Source organism: Salvelinus sp. IW2-2015, linkage group LG31 (assembly GCF_002910315.2).
Source record: "Salvelinus sp. IW2-2015 linkage group LG31, ASM291031v2, whole genome shotgun sequence".
Classification (NCBI taxonomy): domain Eukaryota; kingdom Metazoa; phylum Chordata; class Actinopteri; order Salmoniformes; family Salmonidae; genus Salvelinus; species Salvelinus sp. IW2-2015.
Genome location: NC_036870.1, coordinates 25,995,498 through 26,019,059, shown reverse-complemented (window position 1 = coordinate 26,019,059; position 23,562 = coordinate 25,995,498). Strand labels below are relative to the sequence as shown.

The 23,562-nt window shown below is 43.3% G+C and overlaps 1 protein-coding gene across 1 annotated transcript; it reads left to right on the top strand.

Moving 5' to 3' along the window:
* Positions 1-344: 344 nt before the first annotated feature.
* Positions 345-22,348, top strand: LOC111955426 (collagen alpha-2(I) chain). The gene is made up of 49 exons (XM_070436344.1): positions 345-508; positions 2,120-2,121; positions 4,392-4,427; positions 4,968-5,051; positions 5,731-5,787; positions 6,492-6,536; positions 7,194-7,247; positions 7,615-7,668; positions 7,853-7,906; positions 8,017-8,070; positions 8,725-8,778; positions 9,279-9,323; positions 9,743-9,841; positions 10,165-10,218; positions 10,589-10,687; positions 10,897-10,941; positions 11,546-11,644; positions 11,740-11,793; positions 11,902-12,009; positions 12,115-12,168; positions 12,317-12,415; positions 12,554-12,607; positions 12,832-12,930; positions 13,167-13,220; positions 13,521-13,574; positions 13,685-13,792; positions 14,065-14,109; positions 14,325-14,423; positions 14,763-14,870; positions 15,143-15,196; positions 15,313-15,366; positions 16,409-16,462; positions 16,583-16,636; positions 16,839-16,946; positions 17,060-17,113; positions 17,396-17,449; positions 17,543-17,704; positions 18,015-18,122; positions 18,429-18,536; positions 18,679-18,732; positions 18,971-19,078; positions 19,205-19,258; positions 19,421-19,528; positions 19,800-19,853; positions 19,969-20,076; positions 20,332-20,578; positions 20,901-21,085; positions 21,383-21,625; positions 21,925-22,348. Exons 1-49 carry the CDS (start codon positions 439-441, stop codon positions 22,069-22,071), a joined length of 4,059 nt encoding a protein of 1,352 aa, XP_070292445.1. The 5' UTR covers positions 345-438; the 3' UTR covers positions 22,072-22,348.
* The last annotated feature ends 1,214 nt before the right edge of the window (positions 22,349-23,562 follow it).

The window sequence follows — 23,562 nt, the reverse complement described above, 5'->3', positions numbered from 1 at the left end:
TTCTCGGCTACACGTCCAGTGTGATGAACTACAAAAAGTCTGAGAAAAAAATGCAGGTCTTACTCCTTTTTAAACGTCTACATTGTCCACGTCCTCAAGAATGGATCTAATTAAAACGATGCACTCGTCATCATCGACGAAGCATTGCCAACGTTTCTGAGAGAAGGCTGGAGATGTAGGACCACATGACTTATTGGGGATGGGATGGGATGGGAGTCGTATAGGATTTCACTTCTCCTATTGGTCCGAGGGCTGACTGTTGACACGCAGACAAAGGAACCTCCTGCCATATAAATAGGACTGATTGGTCTGTATTATTCTAGCATCACGGCAGCAGGTTTCCAATCTTGGAGTTACTCTAGTCACCACAACTGTATGCCTGCTTGAAGTAGTTAAACAGGGCACTGCAGCACAAGGAGTCTGCATGTCTGCTTAGACATGCTCAGCTTTGTGGATAACCGGATTCTGTTGCTGCTTGCAGTAACTTCATTTCTAGCATCATGCCAATGTAAGTTTGATATGTTTTTGTCTTTTACCGAGGATTTTTGTCCTGTTTTAAGAGTTCAGGAGGACCTTACAGCGCTTATGCTTGGCTTTTATATGGAACTTACTTGGAAATAACCAGAGGACCACTAAAAGTTATTTTGAGGGCTTCCCTCTGGCTGTATAAAACCGAACGGATCCTGGTCATTTCGGTGGATTCTTCATTCTTTTTCCGTGGATACAATTGCCAATTGAATAGTCTCAGAGAAACGCACTGATGATAACGTTATCACAGCCTTGAAAGAATCGTTTAAAGTTGTTAAGGTAGTGGCTTTGAATAGATTTTAGAACAATGGAACTGCGAACAGCTAGACTACAATTGGAATGTATCTGTAAACTCCTAGGATGAAAAGTTTGGGGCGTTGTACATACTGTTCAGAGTCCAGGGAATTAACTTTTATTATAGRGAATTGAAACGTCGCCCCCTGGTGGTCAATTTAACAGCATCCCCTTTGGCATCATCGCTCCCAGATATATTTTCTATAGAAATACATATAGATCTTTACAAAAGTATAGATTTTCGATCCCAAAATTATTTTGACATTCTTGAGTAACTTAGTGCAAGCTATGACCTATTTGTTAGGCCTTGTGAAAGAGAAGGCCTTGTGTAGAGGTTTAGAGCTATTTCATTTAAATATAGTTAATATTTATATTATAAGAATTAAGAGCGTTATTTTCAAGTAAAACAAATGACATTTGCGTTGTATATACAACTAATATAAGTTAAAACAATCTTTTCCATGATGATATTCTTTTAAGTGTCCAAATGCGTTATCTAGTGGTCACGTAAGGACATTACAACGCAGTATTTTAGCGGAGGTGCGATGCCACTCCATCAGCAGGGCAGGACCAAATGTAGAGGAACCGGTTGTTATGCCGCATCATAATGAGGACACCACTGAGGCCTAAACAGGAAACGCCTAGGTCATAACAAGCAACATAAGATGATAGTTCTTCAAAACCATTGACAATGTAATTTAGACAAATGTAGTAATTTAGACTCCTCAAAATCGAGTTGCTATACATCAGGGCTGTCCAACCCTCTTCCTGGAGATCTACTGTTCTGTAGGTTTTCAGTCCAATCCTCTTCCTGGAGTTCTACTGTCCTGTAGGTTCAGTCCAATCATCTTCCTGGAGATCTACTGTCCTGTRKGTTTTCAGTCCAATCATCTTCCTGGAGATCTACTGTCCTGTGTGTTTTCAGTCCAACCCTCTTCCTGAAGATCTACTGTCCTGTGGGTTCAGTCCAACCCTAATTTAGCATCTCTGATTCAGCTAGTTAAGGTCTTGTTGAGCAGCTAATTAGTAGAATGTGTTAAATTAGGGTTGAACTGAGAACCCACAGGACGGTAGATCTCCAGGAAGAGGGTTGGACTGAACCTACAGGACAGTAGATCTCCAGGAAGATGATTGGACTGAACCTACAGGACAGTAGATCTCCAGGAAGAGGGTTGGGCAGCCCTGCTATACAGAGTAGATAATAGGCAATGATGCAATACAAAAGCATAGGATAGCATATGATAGGATATAATTTACTTAGGTATACTATAGTGAATTCTGATCACTTAATTTATAGCAGTACATCCATATACAGTACCTAATTACACTAGGCTTACTTCTGGTCTTCGTTCCATCACAAGTTGATTTCCTTAGGGGATGCGGATACACAGGCCTTTGAAGCCTGTAAACACTTGACTGCTGGCTGGTTGGCAAGTGTYTAAATGACACTGACATTTCCAGTCAGTGAGAAGTTGTCAACAATGCATTAAATATAATTCAGTCATATTTGAATATTTTTATTTTCCCTAAAGATGGATGCTGTTGAATTTTAGTAGCTATTTCAGGCCTATATATGACCCAATGTTGTTGTTGAAAAAACTCCATGGAATATTGTAGAAGCTAGGCCGCATTTATATGGACAGCTTTGATACCTTTCACCTTTTATATGGTTTTGGTTGTTTTTGTCAGATTGCCTTTTAGATGCTTATCATTCTAATCTTTCTAATCTTTGTGTATATTCTGGAAACAAATAACAACAGTTATATTTTGCTATCTACAAAGGAAAATAAGGCATTTTGCATTAGACAAATGGGTCAAAAGAAGAGAGAATTTAGATTGCTCCAGAAACTATTTTACTATGTTAGTTATCATGTTCTAACTGAGTATGTCCTTTCCTCCTCCTCCTCCTCGTTGAAACATCACAGCGGTTAGTACATGTGCATGATATTATCTATCAAAACAGCTTTTAGAAGAGATTTTACCTTTTTGCATCTCATCTGTTGGTTCCAAATTCCAGCTAATATTCGGTGAAAGGATCCCTCTGTCGACAATATGAGCAATCTCAACTATAGCGGAGTATTTCAGTTTGATTTTAGGCTACCTCTGAAGAGGGTTATTTTTTCTTTATTTGCTGCCAATGAATAGGTGAGGCTCCTATTGGTCAGGGGTGGTGTCAGTGAAAGTTAAAACTGCCAGTGCTGGTGCTGGTTTACCCATGGGGCCGCTGGGCACAACGGGCCCTTTAATAGGATCAGGAAGAGGTTTGAAAGCTAAAAATGGCAGATACATTCCAGGCCCATATTCAGTAAGTCTCTGAGAAGTGCTGATCTAGAATCAGTTTAGCATTTTAGATAATAATTAATACAATTATGTGGAAGGGAAGACCTGATCCTAGATAAGCACTCCTATTATGAGAAGCTTTTTTAACACAGGCCCTGGATTTGGCCTGTATTATATCTTCTTTTTTTTTTTTACAGTATAAAGGAAGTGTTTCTTGTTTAAAATGGTCTGTTATAGTTGAGATTGCTACAAATTGCTCACCTGGATATTGTTTCTCAGCTCTATGTTGGCATTCTGATGCTTTAAAGGGGTAGTGTTTCTATAATGTGAAGTGATTATGATTGATTGATTGGCCTATACACCTGCATAGCCTACTGCCATGCAACATCAATCTGGATTTGGCATTAGATCACTGACCCAGCTCCATAGTGCACCTTTAAACATCTCTCTGCAATAGTGCTTAATATGATATTATATCTTTGTGCTGTTATCTGTTTGATATAGTTATCTGCACAAGCATGTGACTTATAATATACACTTATGCATGCAATACTGTGTTATGACACTGGCAACTAATATGCTTTGTTGGGAAAAAAGAGATGAGAACTGAGGTACGGTTGATATAGCTTACACTTTGAATGACATAAGAAATGTAGGAAAGACTGAATAAATAAATCTTAAATTTATTTATCTTCTTTTCTATTTAGGGTGGACTCAAGGTGAGCAAACATGTTCTTATGTGTCATTTACTAGTATAGAAAAGTGTGGCATATCTGAACTTTGAGGCTCAGGATTACTCAAAGGTCAAGTGAGAGGCCGAGTCAGTATGCACTGTTGACTCATACAGTAACATTAATGTGTTGACATGCTTGTCCTCAAACTGTAAGGTCAAGTTTGTTTATGTACACATTATGACACATAGCAGTCTATCTTCTAACGCTTGAACTCAATTAAAGGAAAAATCCACTCAAACTATCTCTTGGTATTTTTTTCATTAATCCACTGTTGATACAGTCCCAAAATGTTTTACATGTCAGCAGTCAAATTTTCAAGATATTGGACTTTCAAGAAGCAAAGTGTCACTGGCCATATCATCACAATGATCAACATTGGATTAATGAAAAAAATACCAAAAGATAGTTTGAGTGGATTTTTCCTTTAACATTGATGCAATCTATTTGAGATTAGGGTCTGACCAGCTTTGCTAGAAGTACTGATATGCTTTTAAAATGTTTATTTGAGTGGTTTGTCTTGTATGTTTGTCTGATTAAGATATTTTCCCACCATAGGGCCCAACGGGAGAGAAAGGACCTCGAGGTGACAGGGTAAGCAAAGAAAACCCAGCTGTCCCCTATGGTGTTTAGATGTTGTAAGTTAGGTGTCTGCAAGTTACTACACTTGTTTAAATGTACATTTCTGAGAGGGCTACATGACATACTTTGACCCCGTTGTGGCCACACCCCTTGATCACATGGCACAGAGGCCTACATCCTCGATGTTGACAACGATATTATTGGATGTATTTTTACCCAGATATATTATAAACATATAAGCAATAACATATGATTTTAAAATGGCTATAAATCAATTATACATCATTTTGTAAATTGTAGTCATTTTGTAATAATTTAGAATGTTTTCCCATTTTTCTATAGTGTACAATACAGCACTTATAGCATGTTACAGGACTGGGCAACATCACAACAGAAAACAAAACAAAAAATAGAAAGTCATCATAAACAACATCAGAGGATGAAGGACATTTCCAGCGGAATTACAGCATGAATATGTATAGAATATAAAGTATTTTAGCTGAAACATTTCTTTAAATAATAAGTTGTTTCTATCGCTCTCTCATCTCTCAGGGTCCCCAAGGCCGTAATGGAAGAGATGGTAAAGCTGGACTCCCCGGCGTTGCCGGCCCCCCTGGTCCCCCTGGACTTGGAGGCGTAAGTTCAGCTATATCATTATGTCCCTCATTTTCTCACTCTAAGAACGAGCATGTTTCAGTCACACATAAAATGGCTGACAGTTCTGTAACAAATGTTTTCATTGGCTGGCAATTTTTCCCCCTGAAAATGGAGGACATTTGTAACTCTAACCGTGACCAACAGAACTCATCTGTTTTGGTTTGTTACCGGGGCAGGGCACTTGGTTCCTCTCAAATCAGCCATGGTAAAAGTGTTCAGACTGTCCCTTGAAGCCTTACCTAGTACTCTCTAGGGATGAGTTCAATTGGGTGGTCTTGACCCCATGACCTCACACATGACCTCATATACCCTTATGACTTTATACCTTGTTGACCTATGAACCTTTGACTCCACGATGACCCCCTGACACTGTAAATCATAAACATGGCTTACGCACACAACAAAGTGATYGGAGGTTCCAATGACCTTATATTCTGAGATAATTTCGTTTTAGACTAAACTTATTTTCAATACTGGGACAGTTTGTCAATATTGTTCATCATGGTTGACTCTAAGAACTACTATTCTGATGTCTCAGGACCCTCTGGGATTAACCAATGGAATTATGACTACTATACCATTATTTTTTGTCAAACATGGCTTTTATTAATTGTTCATTTCTGTGATAATAATGTGTGTCCCTGTTTTGTTTTGCCAGAACTTTGCTGCTCAGTTTGATGGAGGAAAAGGCAGCGACCCCGGACCTGGACCCATGGTGAGGCCTCCGGACACAAGAGGGAGAGGGACCCTGAATTAACCCCAAATTAAACCCTCACCCCTAACCAGTTGGCACACCCTGTAGGCCCTTCCTACTTGGCACTAGCACTAGCACTGTCCCTGCTTAGCCCTTAGGCCATTATTCCCTTGTCACTAGTCCTTGCCTAGCCCCTGACCCCTAGGCATTTGTATGGATCTGATAGAGTTGTAACCGTGAAGCTGATAGCCTTTCATAATCTTATCAATGCCTATGGAGTAGGCTTTCTTTTGGGATTCAGCCAGAAACAGCATTGTAGATCATGAGCTGTTAGGAAACTGATCATAACCTCTTCATCGTCCAGCATATGACACCAGACCCTGCAGTTATTTCTTCATCTACTCTGTAGAGACACATCAAGATACATAGCTAAGTTTTTACCAATAGAATACCAATTCGGTAACCATGAATAATGTATTACCATTATATTCTCTTCAAATGTTATCCTTCTTCTTCCCAAATCATTTAAGATTTAAATTTGGATAAGATTTAACACAGCCTTTCTCTGCTATTTTAAGCAAAAGTTTTTGTTTGACATTTTTCCAATTTCATTCCCCCTACACTGATTCATATCCGAATTGGACGTCCATTTTTATTGAACAGTATTAAGATCATGTACAGTAACTTTGATCTGATTTCAATGTGCTTTGTCTTTCTCTCCTCAGGGTTTGATGGGATCTAGAGGGCCCAACGGACCATCCGGATCCCCTGTAAGTAGTTGTCAAATGACACAATGTTTCTTTTTCTCATATAAACTCAACATGAAGGCCAGGAGGTTTTCCTGACTCAGTGACCTGGCCAGGAAAAACTCACAGGCCCTAGTACAGCACCTAACTAGGACCCCTACTATAGCCCCTAACCAGGACCCCTACTATAGCCCCTAACTAGGACCCCTACTATAGCCCCTAACTAGGACCCCTACTATAGCCCCTAACTAGGACCCCTACTATAGCCCCTAACTAGGACCCCTACTATAGCCCCTAACTAGGACCCCTACTATAGCCCCTAACTAGGACCCCTACTATAGCCCCTAACTAGGACCCCTACTATAGCCCCTAACTAGGACCCCTTACTATAGCCCCTAACTAGGACCCCTACTATAGCCACTACTATAGGCCACTAACTAGTGGCCCTATATAGCCACTAACTAGGACCCCTAATTAGGACCCTACTATAGCCCCTAATTAGGACCCCTACTATAGCCGCTAACTAGGACCCTACTATAGCCCCTAACTAGGGATCAGATCACATGTTCAGAATGGAATAAGTCCTGGTTCTACTCATCACACCTAACTGATCACATAGTAATAAAACAATGTCTCATTTGGATAAATCGACTCACTGTTGTGTCGTTTTCCCATCAACAGGGACCCCAAGGATTCACAGGACACGCTGGAGAGCCTGGAGAGCCTGGACAGACTGTAAGATAACTCTCTCATGGAAACTGTAACCCACTGTTACATTCTCTCTATAACAGGTTGATCAGAGCTCAGCATGTCACTCTATACATATCTCCTTACTCTCTCTCCTCTACCCCTTATCCCACATCTTCAACACTGTCCCATGTAGTATAGTTATAGTCCAACACATCCCCACACAGTGATACCCCATAGTCAATTTGGTCTAAACAGATATTCATTTCTCATACCTGTACGTTAACCATTTCAACTCTACAGACACAGATGAAGCCATCAACACTACACTACTACACAGAAAGGCAGCCTAAAACATTGATCACAGAATTTGACTATGACCTTACCCTGACCTCTGACATCTCTCTCATCCAAGGGCTCCATTGGTGCTCGTGGACCTTCTGGATCCGCAGGCAAGCCCGGTGAGGATGTAAGTAAAAGGTTAAAATCCTTGGTGTTATTTTGGTCTAACTGTTGGTTTGATAACTATCTACCTGTGGCACTACTTGCCTACTGGGGCGATTAGTGGATGTGGAAAATGCTACAGACGCATGCTATCATGATAGTGGACCTACAGTATACACATCTAATGCAGCTTGTCTGTTCAATTCTAGGGTAACAACGGAAGACCTGGAAAGCCTGGTGACAGAGGTGGCCCCGGAACTCAGGTAAGGGCAATGTCCAGAGCTGACAGACTTTAACAAAATATACATTGACACTAAATATACATGAACCCATAGTGTCATCACGTGAAACCTCTTCTTTCCCTCCTCTGTAGGGTGCTCGTGGATTCCCCGGAACTCCTGGACTTCCTGGAATGAAGGGACACAGAGTGAGTATTTACATAAATACCTGCCTGGCCCTGCCTCTCTTAACGACCTCCCAAAGACGCTGTTATACAGTATACCTGTTCTGTCCTGGAGACACACCTGGGTAGCATTCAGGAGGGTGCAACGCTCTGAAGGTTACAGATAGAGATTACTTGTATAGAGCTGACATGATTCTCCATTCCACATGACAGAGAAGCATGTCTGTTCTACGTAATACATTTGTATCTGGATGTTCTGTAATGTTGCACCCCACTGAATGTGACCCAGTCACACACTTCCCTTGTAGTACTAATCTCAAATGACACCCTATCCCCCCCCCACTGTGGCTCTGGTCAAGTGCACTATGAAGGGAATGGTGTGTATTTTGAGATGCAGATATAGTCTTTAGAAAAGACTAGTAATGATGGGAAATTAGGAGTTTTGTCCCATGAGAAGCTGAGCGAAAATGCATCCCACATCAAACAGAATACAAGTAGCAGAGATCTCAAGTTTAAACTCAAATTAATATTCCCTCACCAGATAATCAATATGAGAATTAATATGATCTGAACGATAAGGGGGTGGGGGAGATTATTTGTTTCCTGTTCTTAATTGATTTTAGACTATAATAATTGTGTATTGTCTCAGGATGCTAACCTGTTCTCTTTGTGCTCCAGGGTTACAATGGTCTGGATGGACGCAAGGGAGAGTCTGGTTCAGGAGGTGCTAAGGTAAAGTTGCAGCCACAGTACATCCTCCTCAATCACAACCTCATTCCTTTATCCCTGTCAAATCCCACAGATTGCACAGGAGGCCTAATGCAGAGGTGTAACAGACATTTAGCTTTCATCTTTGTAGGCCACAGATTAGGCCTAGTCCTGGACTAAAAAAACACTTTCAATGGAGAGATCCATTGTGCAAGCTTTTGACTTGACGTATAGGATTAACCTGGGTCCGGAAACCTACCCTGTAACACCTAAAAGTAAAGTGAATTTCACATACAGTAGCACATTTTAGTGCACGTTTAGTCACAATCCCGCTACATTGATAGCGGTTACTCAAATATCAGTGTTTGTTTTACCACTTGTTCACCATAGTACCTACATAAATCTCTGAGAATTACATTTCTATTACACCCATGTTTACCAATCTAGATATATCCAGTGTTCACACCGTTCGTAACCTATGACCTGCTGTCATCTGAATACGTGTTCTCCTGCTTCTCCCATAGGGTGAGACAGGTGCCCATGGAGCTAACGGAAACCCCGGATCAGCTGTAAGTTCACACATTATGTCACCCTTCTCTTTTTCATCATATTGTTCCCAAGAGGAAAATGTCAAAATTAGCATGTTGTCAGGTGCTAGCCCGAGCCATATGTATCACTAATAGAACACGTCACCTGCATAGCCGAGTCTGAATGTACCCCACATTGATTCTTTATCATTTGTCACATGCAAAATACATTGCGTTCACATAGCTGATTGCAAAGGAAACAGTGGAGATGAGTACTTGCTGTATCCTCTTCACTGTCTACTGATCACCAATCACTATGTATTATCCTTGTTGGGAAATCAAATGTACAACCAGTAATATATCATACTATACTCACTATATACATGCACTTAAAAATAAATACACACTTGTACTCAACCATACTCTCTCTCATCTCTCTCTGCCTCTCTTCCCCACCTCAGGGTTCTCGTGGTCTGAATGGTGAGAGAGGCCGTGCCGGCCCTGCTGGCCCCGCTGGTGCCCGTGGTGCTGATGGAAGTACCGGACCCGCCGGCCCTGCTGTGAGTGCTACTTCTCCTTTGACCCCATAACCTCTGACCCCTTAACCTTATGGATCACCTAGGGGTGACCCCTCTGTTGACGTTACTGTATCTGCCTAGTTAAATAAAAGTTCRATTTTAAAAAAGATTACAAAAATCTTTAGGCCCAGATCTGATCTAGGATCAGCTTATCCCYCTCGTAATCCTAACCTAAATCATTACAGGTGGAAATGCTAAAACTGAAGTTAGATCGTCCGCTTCTAGGGGTAGCTTCATCTTACAACACTTTCTGTAACCCTTGACCTCTATTTCACTATGTCATCTCTCTATTTCCTGTTTCCCAGGGTCCTCTTGGAGCAGCTGGTCCCCCTGGTTTCCCTGGAGCCCCTGGCCCCAAGGTAAGGGATGTCATCATGGTCATCTCCAAAGCATTTCTACATGATCACAATCCTTAGTATATCATGGACATTATTAGTGTGGACACCAGAGAAGATTCCCAGTTCTGGGCACCGTAGAACCACATCTAAAGAGCTTTCTCAACACCCATCATGATTCTCTAATTGGTTATCACTATCCGATAATCTGATTGATTTACTGTCTAAACTAAAGGGACCAATCATGTTGACCAAACTAATGATTCCATACATAGTGTTCCTATGAGGATTTCTATACCATAAAACATCTATATAACATCTATATAACATCATAAAACATTTTATTACCCATTTGAATGGATTGTGTGACTCAATCAAAATGTTACTGTAACAGGGAGAGATTGGAGGTGCTGGAGCCAATGGCCCATCTGGACCTCAGGGAGGCAGAGGAGAGCCCGGTACTAATGGAGCCGTTGGCCCCGTCGGTCCCGTTGTAAGTATATACTACCAACATACTACAACATTATCACAGTGTGAAATGTCACATTGAAGGCTCTCTTGATTTTCTTGTTACCTGGTCCTGAAATACATACTCTAACTCTCTCCAATGGTCATATATATTTTCCATCATGTTGGTTGGTTTCTTGGCATCGCTACACACTTGTCTGTAACACTCTCTCTTTCCTTTTCCTCTCCTTGTAGGGTAACCCTGGTAACAACGGTATCAACGGCGCCAAGGGAGCTGCTGTAAGTATTCTGGCCATAGTTGCTTTGTGGGTAGACTAGATTGACAGTCCAAAGGTAATTTAGGGTGAGACAAAGGTCAAGATGTAGAATCTTGTTCACTTGAGCCTTGGACTCATATAGGCATGATATGAGTTATGATTGAGGCACAGCAGTTGACATATCAGCAAATAGCACACTCAAATAGCATCAACGATGAATCGCTTTAGCTTTAGAATTTATGAAGGACAGAAATGAATTCAGTTGTTCCCACATTACATGGAAGTGATATTAGCCATAAGTAACTGTTCTAGTGACTCCATTGGGTGATTAAGTAATGTTATGGTAATGTGATTAGGTCATGTGGTTATGGTAATGTAATTAGGTAATGTTATGGTCATGTAATTAGGTGATGTTATGGCACTTTGATTAGGTCATGTGATTAGGTAATGTTATGGTAATGTCATTAGGTGATTGTTATGGTAATGTGATTAGGTAATGTGATTAGATAATGTGATTAGATAAGGTTATGGTAATGTGATTAGGTAATGTTATGATCATGTTTATGCAGTAGGTACTTCAGCTGTCTTCTTACTCACCACTCTTCCATCCTGTGTGTGTGTTCTAGGGTCTCCCCGGTGTTGCTGGAGCCCCTGGTTTCCCTGGCCCAAGAGGAGGTCCCGGCCCCCAGGGCCCTCAGGGATCCACTGGAGCTAGAGGCCTTGGTGTGAGTACCGCTGGACCTAAAAAGCAGCTCAACAACACTTTACTAACACAATCTGTATGAATRTTGATCATGTATCTGTGTCTCTTTGACTGCAGGGTGACCCTGGACCCTCTGGACAAAAAGGAGATTCTGGTGCTAAGGGAGAGCCTGTGAGTATCCATACTACTGCTGTTTAGCAGTATAGGTATGCTCTAGCATTATGTCAGTACATGGTGTGTGTTTGTGGCTGTCTCTAATGTCTCTGCTTTCTCCTTCAGGGTCACTCTGGTGTCCAGGGTGCCGCTGGTCCCGCTGGTGAGGAGGGCAAGAGAGGCTCAACTGGCGAGGTTGGTGCCACCGGGCCCGCTGGTCTGCGTGGAGCTAGAGTGAGTATATCATACCAGACCCAGTGTGGGGGTACAGTCTTGGTGTGTTGCTATAAGGTGCAGGTGAGTGGTTATGGTTGACTCATGTCTGTTTGTGTCTCATAGGGAGGTGCTGGAACTCGTGGTTTGCCTGGTCTGGAGGGAAGAGGTGGTCCCATTGTAAGTCCCCCAAATATTCTGTTTACTAAAATATTATTAACAATGATGAAAGTTGTTCAAATGCAGGAAGAAAATAGTGAATTTTACCTTGTAATATAGTGACTGTTCTGTACTCATGGGTTCCTCTTCCTCCTCCCCTCTCTGCCAGGGTATGCCTGGAGCTCGTGGAGCCACCGGCCCTGGTGGTATCCGTGGAGGCCCTGGTGATGCCGGTCGTGCTGGCGAGTCTGGTCTGACTGGAGCCAGAGTAAGTGTCACACACACCTGTCAATCATAATGTTTCAATAAGATGTATAATGGATTCTCTGTCTAATCTCTGAACCAAATATTGCATGTGATCTCTAGCTGTGATACTGAATGACTAACAAGTTCTGTCTGTTAATAGGGCCTGCCCGGAAACTCTGGACAGGGTGGACCCCCAGGCAAGGAAGGCCCATCTGTAAGTAATTAAACACATCTCCAATATTAATCCTTTCAAACACTGTATATCCTAAAATATTAGAATACAATGAAATTGCTTGTCATGATAATGGATTGGTTCAAAGCACTTACATTGTATTGGTGGTATGGTTACAGTAACCCACCCCATCCACCAACAATGTTAAAACCCACCTAGTGGTGGTGTGCCATATCTGATCCCTGTTGTTTTGTATCCTATTCTAGGGTGCTGCTGGTCTGGACGGACGCACTGGTCCCCCCGGCCCAACTGGACCCAGAGGCCAGCCCGGTAACATCGGATTCCCCGGCCCCAAGGGACCTGGAGTAAGTAGAACCAGGAAGTAAAACCAGGAAGTTGATCTACTAGCATGAGATTGGACTGTGAGAGAGACAGCTGGGTTGTTGATGCACTTCGATATGGGCAAAATGGGATCAAATTAATAAACAGGAAGTGAAATTGAAAGACAGAATATGGACAGAATATGCTCGTATATTCTGTCAACCAACATGAAACGATGATCATCTGACGTTTCCATGGTCTCTTCATTCTCACCCTCCAGGGTGAGGCTGGCAAGGGTGGTGATAAGGGACCAAATGGTGCAACTGGTCTGAGAGTAAGTACCCCCGCATCAGACAACATTCATTACATTACCAACTCTCTACTGTTAAAGGCATTCATTTACTACTATGGTAGCCATCTCTCAAATTAGCAGTTGGTAAAGCTAAGTATCCTAAATCTGTGACCTCGTATGACTGATGGTACAGAACCAAACAGTCAACACAAATGTATTACTTACTCTACATCTATAGTCATTTATTACAAAAGAGTTGTTTCCTCAATGAACTTTGACTGAACTATCATTCACCTGCTGCCAGTGTCAGTGTTTCACCTAGCTCTCCCTGTCTCTGCTTAGGGCGGCCCAGGTGCTGATGGTAACAATGGAGCCCCCGGCCCTGCTGGAGTTGTTGTAAGTAGTCTATTATATCTATACACTATTTCCTCTAAATACACAGTAAGAACTAGAATCTAATCTTACAGTGAATTGTATTTGATTGAACTTGATTCTCTCTTCTACAGGGTAACGCTGGTGAGAAGGGAGAGCAGGGACCCTCTGGTGCTCCAGGTTTCCAGGGTCTGCCCGGCCCCGCTGGACCTGCTGGAGAGGCTGGCAAAGCTGGCAACCAAGTGAGCAACTAAACCTAGAACCTGTGATCTGTAACACAAACCCACTGTACATCCACAAACACATAAACACATAAACACTTCCACAAACCTACATCCACAAAGCCATAACAAACAAACTTCCACAAATACATTTACCCTGTAACACAAACTTAACAGCAAATTCCATTTTAGTTTATAGAAATATTACCTCCTGTTTCAGTATATTCTCTTTATTCAATTAGTATTCTCGCTATGTAATATCTTGCACTAACAAAGCATTCATCTCTCAACAGGGTATGCACGGAGACCAGGGACTCCCTGGACCTGCTGGCGTCAAGGTATGTCCACTCATGAATACCTCTCACAGACCATTAACTATGATCTTCTGACAGCTGGTCAACCATACACCTGTTGCCATGCACATGATCCTGTTCACTCATTTACATCTTTATATACATCTCACACCCACACACCTGTAGTGTACACATACTGTGGTGTGCCCATGACAGAGCCCTGGTGCTGACAGTCGCCCTCTCTCTCTGTCTGTTCCTAGGGAGAGCGTGGAAACTCTGGTCCTGCTGGCTCTGCTGGATCTCAGGGAGCCATCGGTGCTCGTGGACCTGCTGGAACTCCAGGCACCGATGGTGGCAAGGTGATCCCAGCTCTATGAAGGGCTTAGAACCATATTACTGTTGTTAATAGGGAAAGGTGATCCCAGCTCTATGAAGGGCTTAGAACCATATTACTGTTGTAAACAATGGCCAGAGTTTTCCTTGTCATGTTGTGGTCTGTAATATCTTCTGGCCTTACAAAAGATCTGGTAGTACCAATGTATGGTTTTGATGAAGACGCAACCCGATTCTGTATGAGAAATACACCACTGTTCTTTTAAGCACTGTAGTCAGATGWAGCTCCTAACCACTCATGGTCTTGCTCCATGAGACGGATAGCTTATAGGTGGAACCATTCTTCACCAATGTCTGTGTTTCAGGGAGAGCCTGGTTCTGTCGGCATTGCTGGTGGCCCTGGACACCAAGGACCCGGTGGCATGCCCGGTGAGCGCGGTGCCGGTGGTACTCCTGGACCCAAGGGTGAGAAGGTAAGTCCCCCAGAATATGCCGCAAGTAAACATATACAAAAAAGTTATATTTCACAAGACAAAAGTTGAATAAAAGGTGTAATTGATGTCAATTATCATTTCTGATGTGAAATGCAGCGCTTGACAGTTATTTTACAGTACAAACATTGGGAGAATTTGACATTCTTATCCTTAATGCAGCATCTTCTCTGATAGACCTTGACTAAAACAATAATATATAATGGTTATTTTAAACGAGTGACTAACATGTATTTTCCCTCTTTCGAATCTAGGGTGAGGGTGGACACAGAGGACTTGAGGGTAACATGGGAAGAGATGGAGCCCGTGTAAGTTCCTCTCTCATCTCATTAGGTCACTTTCACAGTGAAAACAACATCCAATACATTGATATTCTGTCTCTATTGTGTTTTAGTCTGACTTTGTGCCTTGTGTCTCTTTCTAGGGTGCCCCCGGACCAAGTGGACCCCCTGGACCTTCCGGTGCTAATGGTGAAAAGGTAAACAGCCTGAATATCGTCTCCCTTAGTCCTCAACACATGAAAGGATAGCAAAGGATGAATGAAACACATTGGTTCAGATGATGAGAAATATTGTGGGGCTCACTTAGGGAAGATTTGTCAATGATTATGCACATCCAAGATGGAGTACCGTTCACTCACCTACCGAGCAGGAATAGCGAGGCTTCTTCAAGACTCTTTGGCTCTTCACAAGTGATCAAGATATGTAATGGACTATATTGTTGAGTATGGTCATTCTGAATATTTGGACAACAACAAAGGCCTCTAGTCCAGACCAGAGAGAAGAAGTACTAGCGCCCCACCTGCCACGGTCCGTGCTATCCGGGATCCTTGGAGTGTCCCTACCCCATTGATGTGGAAATTATATACAGCTGAAATTTGAAATGGTAAGGGTTAGGTAATGGTTATGGTTAAGTTGGGAGTTTGGGTTAGAGTTTAGGGTATGGATGTCCCTAGGATTCCAGATAGCACTGACCCACCTGCCACAGCTTCTGAATCTAGAATCTCAACGTCGCCATTTGCTGGACAGTTTTCAGTAGCACACTGCCAAGGTCCAAACAGCTGATGTCATCTTCAAATGATGGAAACCTGTGTTACGGTCAGGAGGGCACACCATAGCGCCAATATTGTTTTACGATTTGCATCAGAAAACAAAACAAAACATTTCTGATTGGACAACTACCTCCCTGTTTCAAAACCGTTTTCCTCCGTGCTGTGCCTACTGGACATGCCCCTGGAAGACACAACACTGCCTGGACACCTGCTCTATTATACACCATCACACTTCAAATTCATCTACCAGGATATGGCAACTCATTGTTGTGCTTGTTTTGGAAACAAATGGTAATTAATAAGCTTCAACATGAATACTGAACATCCTGTGGAACTTGAAAGGCTAGGGTTCATTGATCAAAGTTATGCAGACCATGAAGAAATGTTCTACATCCGAGCTTCCAAGATGAGTCTTTCAGATTTTTGGGTCGATTCAGCCTTTACATTCTCCATCTTTGCTCTCTTTCAGGGTGAGTCTGGCTCCTTCGGCCCTGCCGGACCTGCTGGTCTTCGTGGACCCAATGTAAGTACCTACAACTACTTATATAACACATCAAAGGAATTAAGGACTAACATGATCTACTATTCAGAATATCTTCCCCAAAACACCAGTCAACCCTATCATGTTCCTGCTCTGTTTTAGGGAGAGCGTGGAGAGGGTGGACCTGCCGGACCTCCCGGCTTCGCCGGACCCCCTGTAAGTACTGCTTCGGTTGATACCCTGAAACCACACATAAACATGTCACATGTATGCATCAGAATATAGTGATTTTCTTTAACATGGAGACGTATACCCTCAAACATGTGTTCAATTTTGTGTATGCGCGCCAACACACACACTACCTTGTGTTGCTGCAGCCCTTGTTCTGTTCTGACCCGTGTCTTTGTGTTCCATGCAGGGTTCTGATGGTCAGTCTGGACCTAGAGGAGACAAAGGACCCGCTGGTGGAAAGGGAGATGTCGGCCCCGCCGGCCCTTCTGGACCTGCTGGCCAATCTGGACCTTCTGTAAGTCTCACTCAGAAATGCTATCTTCAACGGGAATCAACTATATCCATTCACACAGACATCATGTACTGTAAATTATATAATTTACTGACTTTTCTCGTCTTCTTGTCTAGGGTGCTAGTGGACCAGCTGGCCCCCCTGGTGGTCGTGGTGATGCTGGACCTTCTGTAAGTACTGTCACTATCACACACACGACACCACAGGTGGCTGCTGAGGGGAGGACGGCTCATAATAATGTCTGGAATGGAGTAAATGGAATGGGATCAACCACATGGAAACCATTTGTTTTATGTGTTTCATACCATTCCAATGACTTCTTTCCAGCCATTACTATGAGCTCGTCCTCCCCAATTAAGGTGCCACCAGCCGCCTGTGAACGACACCCCATCTCTCTGTGACCCAGTGACCTTGGCTGCGTTCTACCTTTGACCTCTGTTCTTTCTCTTCAGGGTCTGACTGGTTTCCCTGGTGCTGCCGGTAGAGTTGGAGGCCCCGGTCCCGCTGTAAGTACACACACACACACACACACACACACACACACACCTCTCTCTTTTTTTCCCCTCAATAACTTATCCCGTCCTTTTCCCTACACACAGGGTATTTCTGGGCCCCCTGGCTCCGCCGGTCCCGCTGGTAAGGATGGCCCTCGTGGTCTCCGTGGTGATTCTGGTCCCGGGGGACCTCAGGGAGAGCATGGACAAATTGGACCCTCTGGTATCGCTGGAGACAAGGGACCCACTGGAGAGAGCGGTCCTCCCGTAAGTCTTCATAGCTCCCATTGAGGCATCTTCTCAAGAATGGATGAGATTTATGTCATGCCTTTCACTAGCCTGGTCCCAGATCTGTTTGTGCTGTTTTGCAATAGGACCATGGGAGTTGGTAAAACAGCACAGAACAGATCTGGGACCAGGCTAGCTTTTCATTTAGTCTCAAGGCATTTTACATTGTTTGGGTTGCATAACAAAACACCCCCATTCACCACTAATGGTGATAGGGGGAAGTGATTGTTTCTTTCTCTGTTCTCTGCTTTTCTCCACTCTCACCTCCTGATCTCCTGTCCCTGTTCAGGGTGCTCCTGGTACCGCTGGACCCCAAGGTGTGCTCGGACCCTCTGGCTTCGTTGGTCTGCCTGGTTCCCGTGGTGACAAGGGTCTTCCTGGCGGTCCTGGTGCTGTGGTGAGAACATCACACCTTCTGTTATTTCAAAACATTATTCAAACTGCCTTTGCAGAAACATCTGACTTGCAGAACAAAAAAAAGCTCTGGAAAATGTGCTATTTGGCATATAATATTGGAATGATCAAAAATGTGCTAAAACACACTTCTTGAAAATGACATGCTATTCCAGACTAGTGCAGCCCATACAACCATATTAGTCTGTGTTGCAATCCATTGATGAGTTATGGATACAGTACATTGACTGTGTGTTACTATGGTATGTGTTTGTACTGTGTTGATCCTGTGATACTGTGTGCCATTCAGGGTGAGCCTGGGAGACTTGGACCCGCTGGTGCCTCTGGACCCCGTGGTCCCTCTGGTAACATTGGCATGCCCGGTATGACTGGTTCTCAGGGAGAGGCTGGACGTGAGGTAAGGATCAATTGATTCATTAATTGATTTGTTAAACAAGTACTTAGAGCCTGTAAGTAAAGACATGGCTCAAAATCGAAATTACAGTTCACGTGCAGTTCCCATGGCAGCGCAATTAACATGCTATTTTGTCACCCCACAGGGTAGCACTGGCAACGATGGACCTCCCGGCCGTCCCGGAACTGCTGGCTTCAAGGTACACTCCTCTCTGTCATGTGTGGTGTAGGGTGAAGTTGCCCCTAGACGCTGATCTGGGGGTCAGTTTTGCATTTTCCCCACTAATGGTTAAGGTTAGGATTKGGAGAGGGGAAGCTGATTCCATTTTACAGGCTTCATCACAGGAACATGAAACATTCATATGAACGGACCTTCATATCAGTTGAAACAATGTCTTGAACTTTCAACTTTGAACCTTGAACTTTGCCCCCTTGCAGGGTGACCGTGGTGAGCCTGGTTCTCCTGGAGCCCTTGGAAGCTCTGGTCAACCCGGACCTAACGGACCCTCCGGCGCCGTCGGCAGACCTGGAAACCGTGGAGAGGCTGTAAGTTCATATTCACATAAAACAGACATAACTTGTACACTACACAAAGGAACTGTTACTGTGGTTCCATCTGTAGCATATTACTGTGGTTCCATCTCTTAATCTTCTTCTTCTCTTCCTCTCTAGGGCCCAAATGGAAATGGTGGTCCCGTCGGTGCTGCTGGTGCCCGTGGTGCCGCCGTGAGTACCTTATCCAACCTCATCTTGACTCGGACGGCTGAATTAAGACTTGTCTAATCATTTTAACTATCATAATGCATCAACGTAGCCTAATTGTGCCTATACTGTAGGTCTATATGAAATAACGCACGTCTGTTATGGTTCTGTCTCCTTGTGTTGTAGGGCCCCGCTGGTCCCCGCGGAGAGAAGGGTGGGGCTGGAGAGAAAGGAGACAGAGGCATGAAGGGTCTGCGTGGACATGGTGGTCTACAGGGAATGCCCGGACCAAACGTAAGTCATGATGACTGCTCTGACCCTCCATCCATCCAACATGATCTAATCTCATATCCTGAAATAGCCCGTATCCCCAAGTTTGTATCACCTCCATTTCATTTACAGAAGCCTTATAGCCATGTCAAGTAAACATCTGAATAATTTACTGTATGACAATGTTCTTATGCTGTAGCTACCCCTGAGGTCTACTATCTTACCATATCCCGCCCCTGCAGTATTCTGTAGCTACCCCTGAGGTCTCTAATCTAAACATATCTCTCCCTTCCAGGGACCATCTGGTGAGACTGGCTCTGCTGGTATCACTGGACCTGCTGGACCCAGAGTAAGTAACCAGTGCTATCCACATCAAACTCCCTCCGTTGTATCTTCCTCCAACTAGACAGATAAAATACATATATTGACACATGTCCTTGTCATCTCCCTCTGCTTGTCTCTAGGGCCCTGCCGGACCCCATGGTCCCCCTGGTAAGGATGGTAGAGCTGGAGGTCATGGTGCTATCGGACCTGTTGGACACCGTGGTTCCCCTGGACATCTCGGACCTGCTGTGAGTATATCTAGTACTCACACACCTGCCTCAGTCAGTCAGCCAGTCAGTCAGACAAAAGCTACAGTATGGCTGACAAAGGGGGATGATCTAATAAGCTCTGTGTGAAAGCAGATACTAGCTGTTAACATCCCAACACATAATGTATCTAGGCTAACATGTAATTAGCTTAAACATAACTTCACAAATACAAGTTGCACTTGTAGTGACCTTTGACCAAGGTTGAGGTTGTTAACTCTCTTCTCTCGCCCACAGGGTCCCCCCGGCTCTCCTGGTCTTCCCGGACCCGCAGGTCCTGCTGGTGGCGGATACGATCAGTCTGGTGGTTACGATGAGTACAGAGCCGACCAGCCCTCTCTCAGGGCCAAGGACTACGAGGTGGACGCCACCATCAAGTCCCTAAACTCCCAGATCGAGAACTTGCTCACCCCCGAGGGTTCCAAGAAGAACCCCGCCCGTACCTGCAGAGACATCAGACTCAGCCACCCCGAATGGAGCAGCGGTGAGTTGGTGCCACAGACACATCTCTGTCTTTCTCTTTATTGATTGGTTGACTCACTGAGGTGCCTTAGAACCATCATACTCTCTTAACCAATAAAATATCTACATTCTTCGAGTCTCAACAACTTTGCATCCCTATCTATCACTACATTTCACTACCAATACTCTCCTTGAGCGATCAAACTCATAAAATATACAGTATCATGTCGAACCTGAAACTTAAACAACACCTAAAAAAGTAAAACCCCAATGAAGCATTAATAATAGTGTTAGTAGTATTATCGGTGCTAATCGATGTTTCTCGTTCTTGTCCTCCCCTGCAGGTTTCTACTGGATCGACCCCAACCAGGGCTGCATTGCTGATGCTATCAAGGCCCACTGCGACTTCTCCACCGGACACACCTGCATCCACCCTCACCCAGAGAGCATCGCCCGCAAGAACTGGTACAGGAGCTCTGAGAACAAGAAGCACGTCTGGTTCGGAGAGACCATTAACGGTGGTACTGAGGTGAGCAGACTGAACCTGTACTGATTCTAATGACAAGAGCGGACAGTTTGAACATCAGGAAGACACATTGATTTGATTGGCACACCAGTCTGATTTGAGGCATGTTTTACTAGTATAGTATTGAACCATGTGTTTGGCTTACATTAATATCCACTACCATTAACGTGATTGTATTGGTTCCATTTTAAGGAGATCATTAGACATCTATCTATACGATTCTTAAACCAGGTTTTTCTCTAAATGCTTGAGACTATATCTTGACACTGATCCTGTCTTAATTCCTCCTATGTTTCACAGTTTGCGTACAATGACGAGACCCTGAGCCCCCAGAGCATGGCCACTCAGCTGGCCTTCATGCGTCTCCTGGCCAACCAGGCCACCCAGAACATCACGTACCACTGCAAGAACAGCGTGGCGTACATGGACGGAGAGAACGGCAACCTGAAGAAGGCCGTGCTCCTGCAGGGCTCTAACGACGTGGAGCTGAGTGCCGAGGGCAACAGTCGCTTCACTTTCAACGTTCTGGAGGACGGCTGCACTGTAAGTCCCCTTTCCTTTTCCACCGCAATGTCTGGAACAAGAGCTTTGTTCGTTCTCTCTCTGTGCTCACTCACACAAATAGATGCAGTGCATGGTGGAAGGGTTAACTCAGGCTCAGGGTAGTTTTCTGTAACTTATTGGTTAGTGAAAGAGTTTGGGAATCTGACTCTTTATTTAAAGTATCATAGGCTACTGTAGGGTATTATTGTAAGTGAAGCATTTGTATGTTTTCACGATTTGATATACTGAGTGGTGCACTATTCTGATACATGGTTTCTCCTTTTGTCCTACCTCTGCAGAGACACACTGGCCAGTGGAGCAAGACAGTCATTGAATACAGAACAAATAAACCATCTCGCCTGCCCATCCTCGACATTGCACCTTTGGACATTGGTGGAGCTGATCAAGAGTTTGGTTTGGACATTGGCCCAGTCTGTTTCAAATAAATGGACTCATGATAAATTAAAAAAAGGGAGAAAGAAAGAAAAAAAGAAAAAATCTCTGCCCTTCTTTGTGTGTTTTTTTTTTATACTGAATGCTCATTCCCTCTGCGCATCCACTTGCTTAAGCTGGGCTCTATCGGAGAGGACCAATGGACTGAACGGAGCGTTGTGCAATGCAAATTAATACAGCAGCCCAAAGAGACGCGGGAAAACACCATGTTGTGGGACATGTCATCATTTTGTAAAAAATAAAAGAAGTGTAATAAAAACGCTGAACGTATGCATCACTTTGTGGTCTTTGTATATCTTCCAAAGAGGAGGTTTAAAACCACAAAAATATTACAAAAAAAGGTTGAAGCTACCTCATGCCTGTTTTTTAGAAAAAAATATTGAGAACCTGTCTGATCCACAACCTAGAAGTTACGAGTTCTAAGGCTTCAAGCTCCGTCCTGTATCAAAGGTGCTGAATTACTTGAAGCAGAGACCTATGGTGCTAAACATGCAGCTGTGTAGGAGCAGGAAACCACTCTCAWTCTTACTGTGTTTCTTTGTATTGACTGAGTCTTGCACAGGTTCCCCCTGATTAACCCCATTTTAAGCAGGTGGAATATTCCTAAATCTGGTCTGATGTTTGGTTTTGACCGTTTTTTAAAGGTTTTTTTTTGTTCATTTTTGTCGAAGTTTTTGTTCAGCCATTTTTCTCCAATTCCCCCCTTCAATACAGTGTTCATGCTGACAGCACATTATTTCATCCATTTTTAATGGATTTTAGGCGGCCTCTCTCTCTCAAAAGAATAAAACCACAAAGTTTATTGTACCTATTTTGTATATGTGAGATGTTTAAATCAATTGTGAAAAGTTCTGAAATAAAGCATGTCCAATGTTCCCAAACACCATTCAATGACTAAAGTGCTTTCATGTTTTATAATGATAATATCATTAAATGATGTTGGCGTCGAATGATTGATTGTTTTGTGTTTTTGGTTAGAGTACTTAACTTTTCATTTCACATGTCATTTTCAACCAAGAGGAGAATACAAAGACCCTGCCAGTATTCAAGTAACTTCTTTAATCATCATGACCTATGTTCTATAAGTCATTGTCAACCAAAGACCTATACTTTTTACAAGTTTAGAAATAAAATAGGCCTAAAAATACATGACTACAGACGCCTGTTTACATTTTTCAATGCATCCACTGCCTCTGACGACAGACATTTCTAATATTTAATCTTGCATAATCAAAGTAACATTTTGTATTCAAATAGAATTGTGAGATTTGGGTCACAAAGGCTTCAATAAAAAGTATGCAGCAGTGTTGCATGTACACTATACGAGATAATCTGCCTGTTTACATTCCTCCCACAGTGGACTTCGAGGTAACCTCATCCCTGCAGGCTCGAATTGCTGGAGCATAGACAGAGAGCGAGCCGGCTGGTGCACGAGTTTCATTTACGCAATGTTGACATAGCGCCGCTCAGTGGTTAATGAGTCA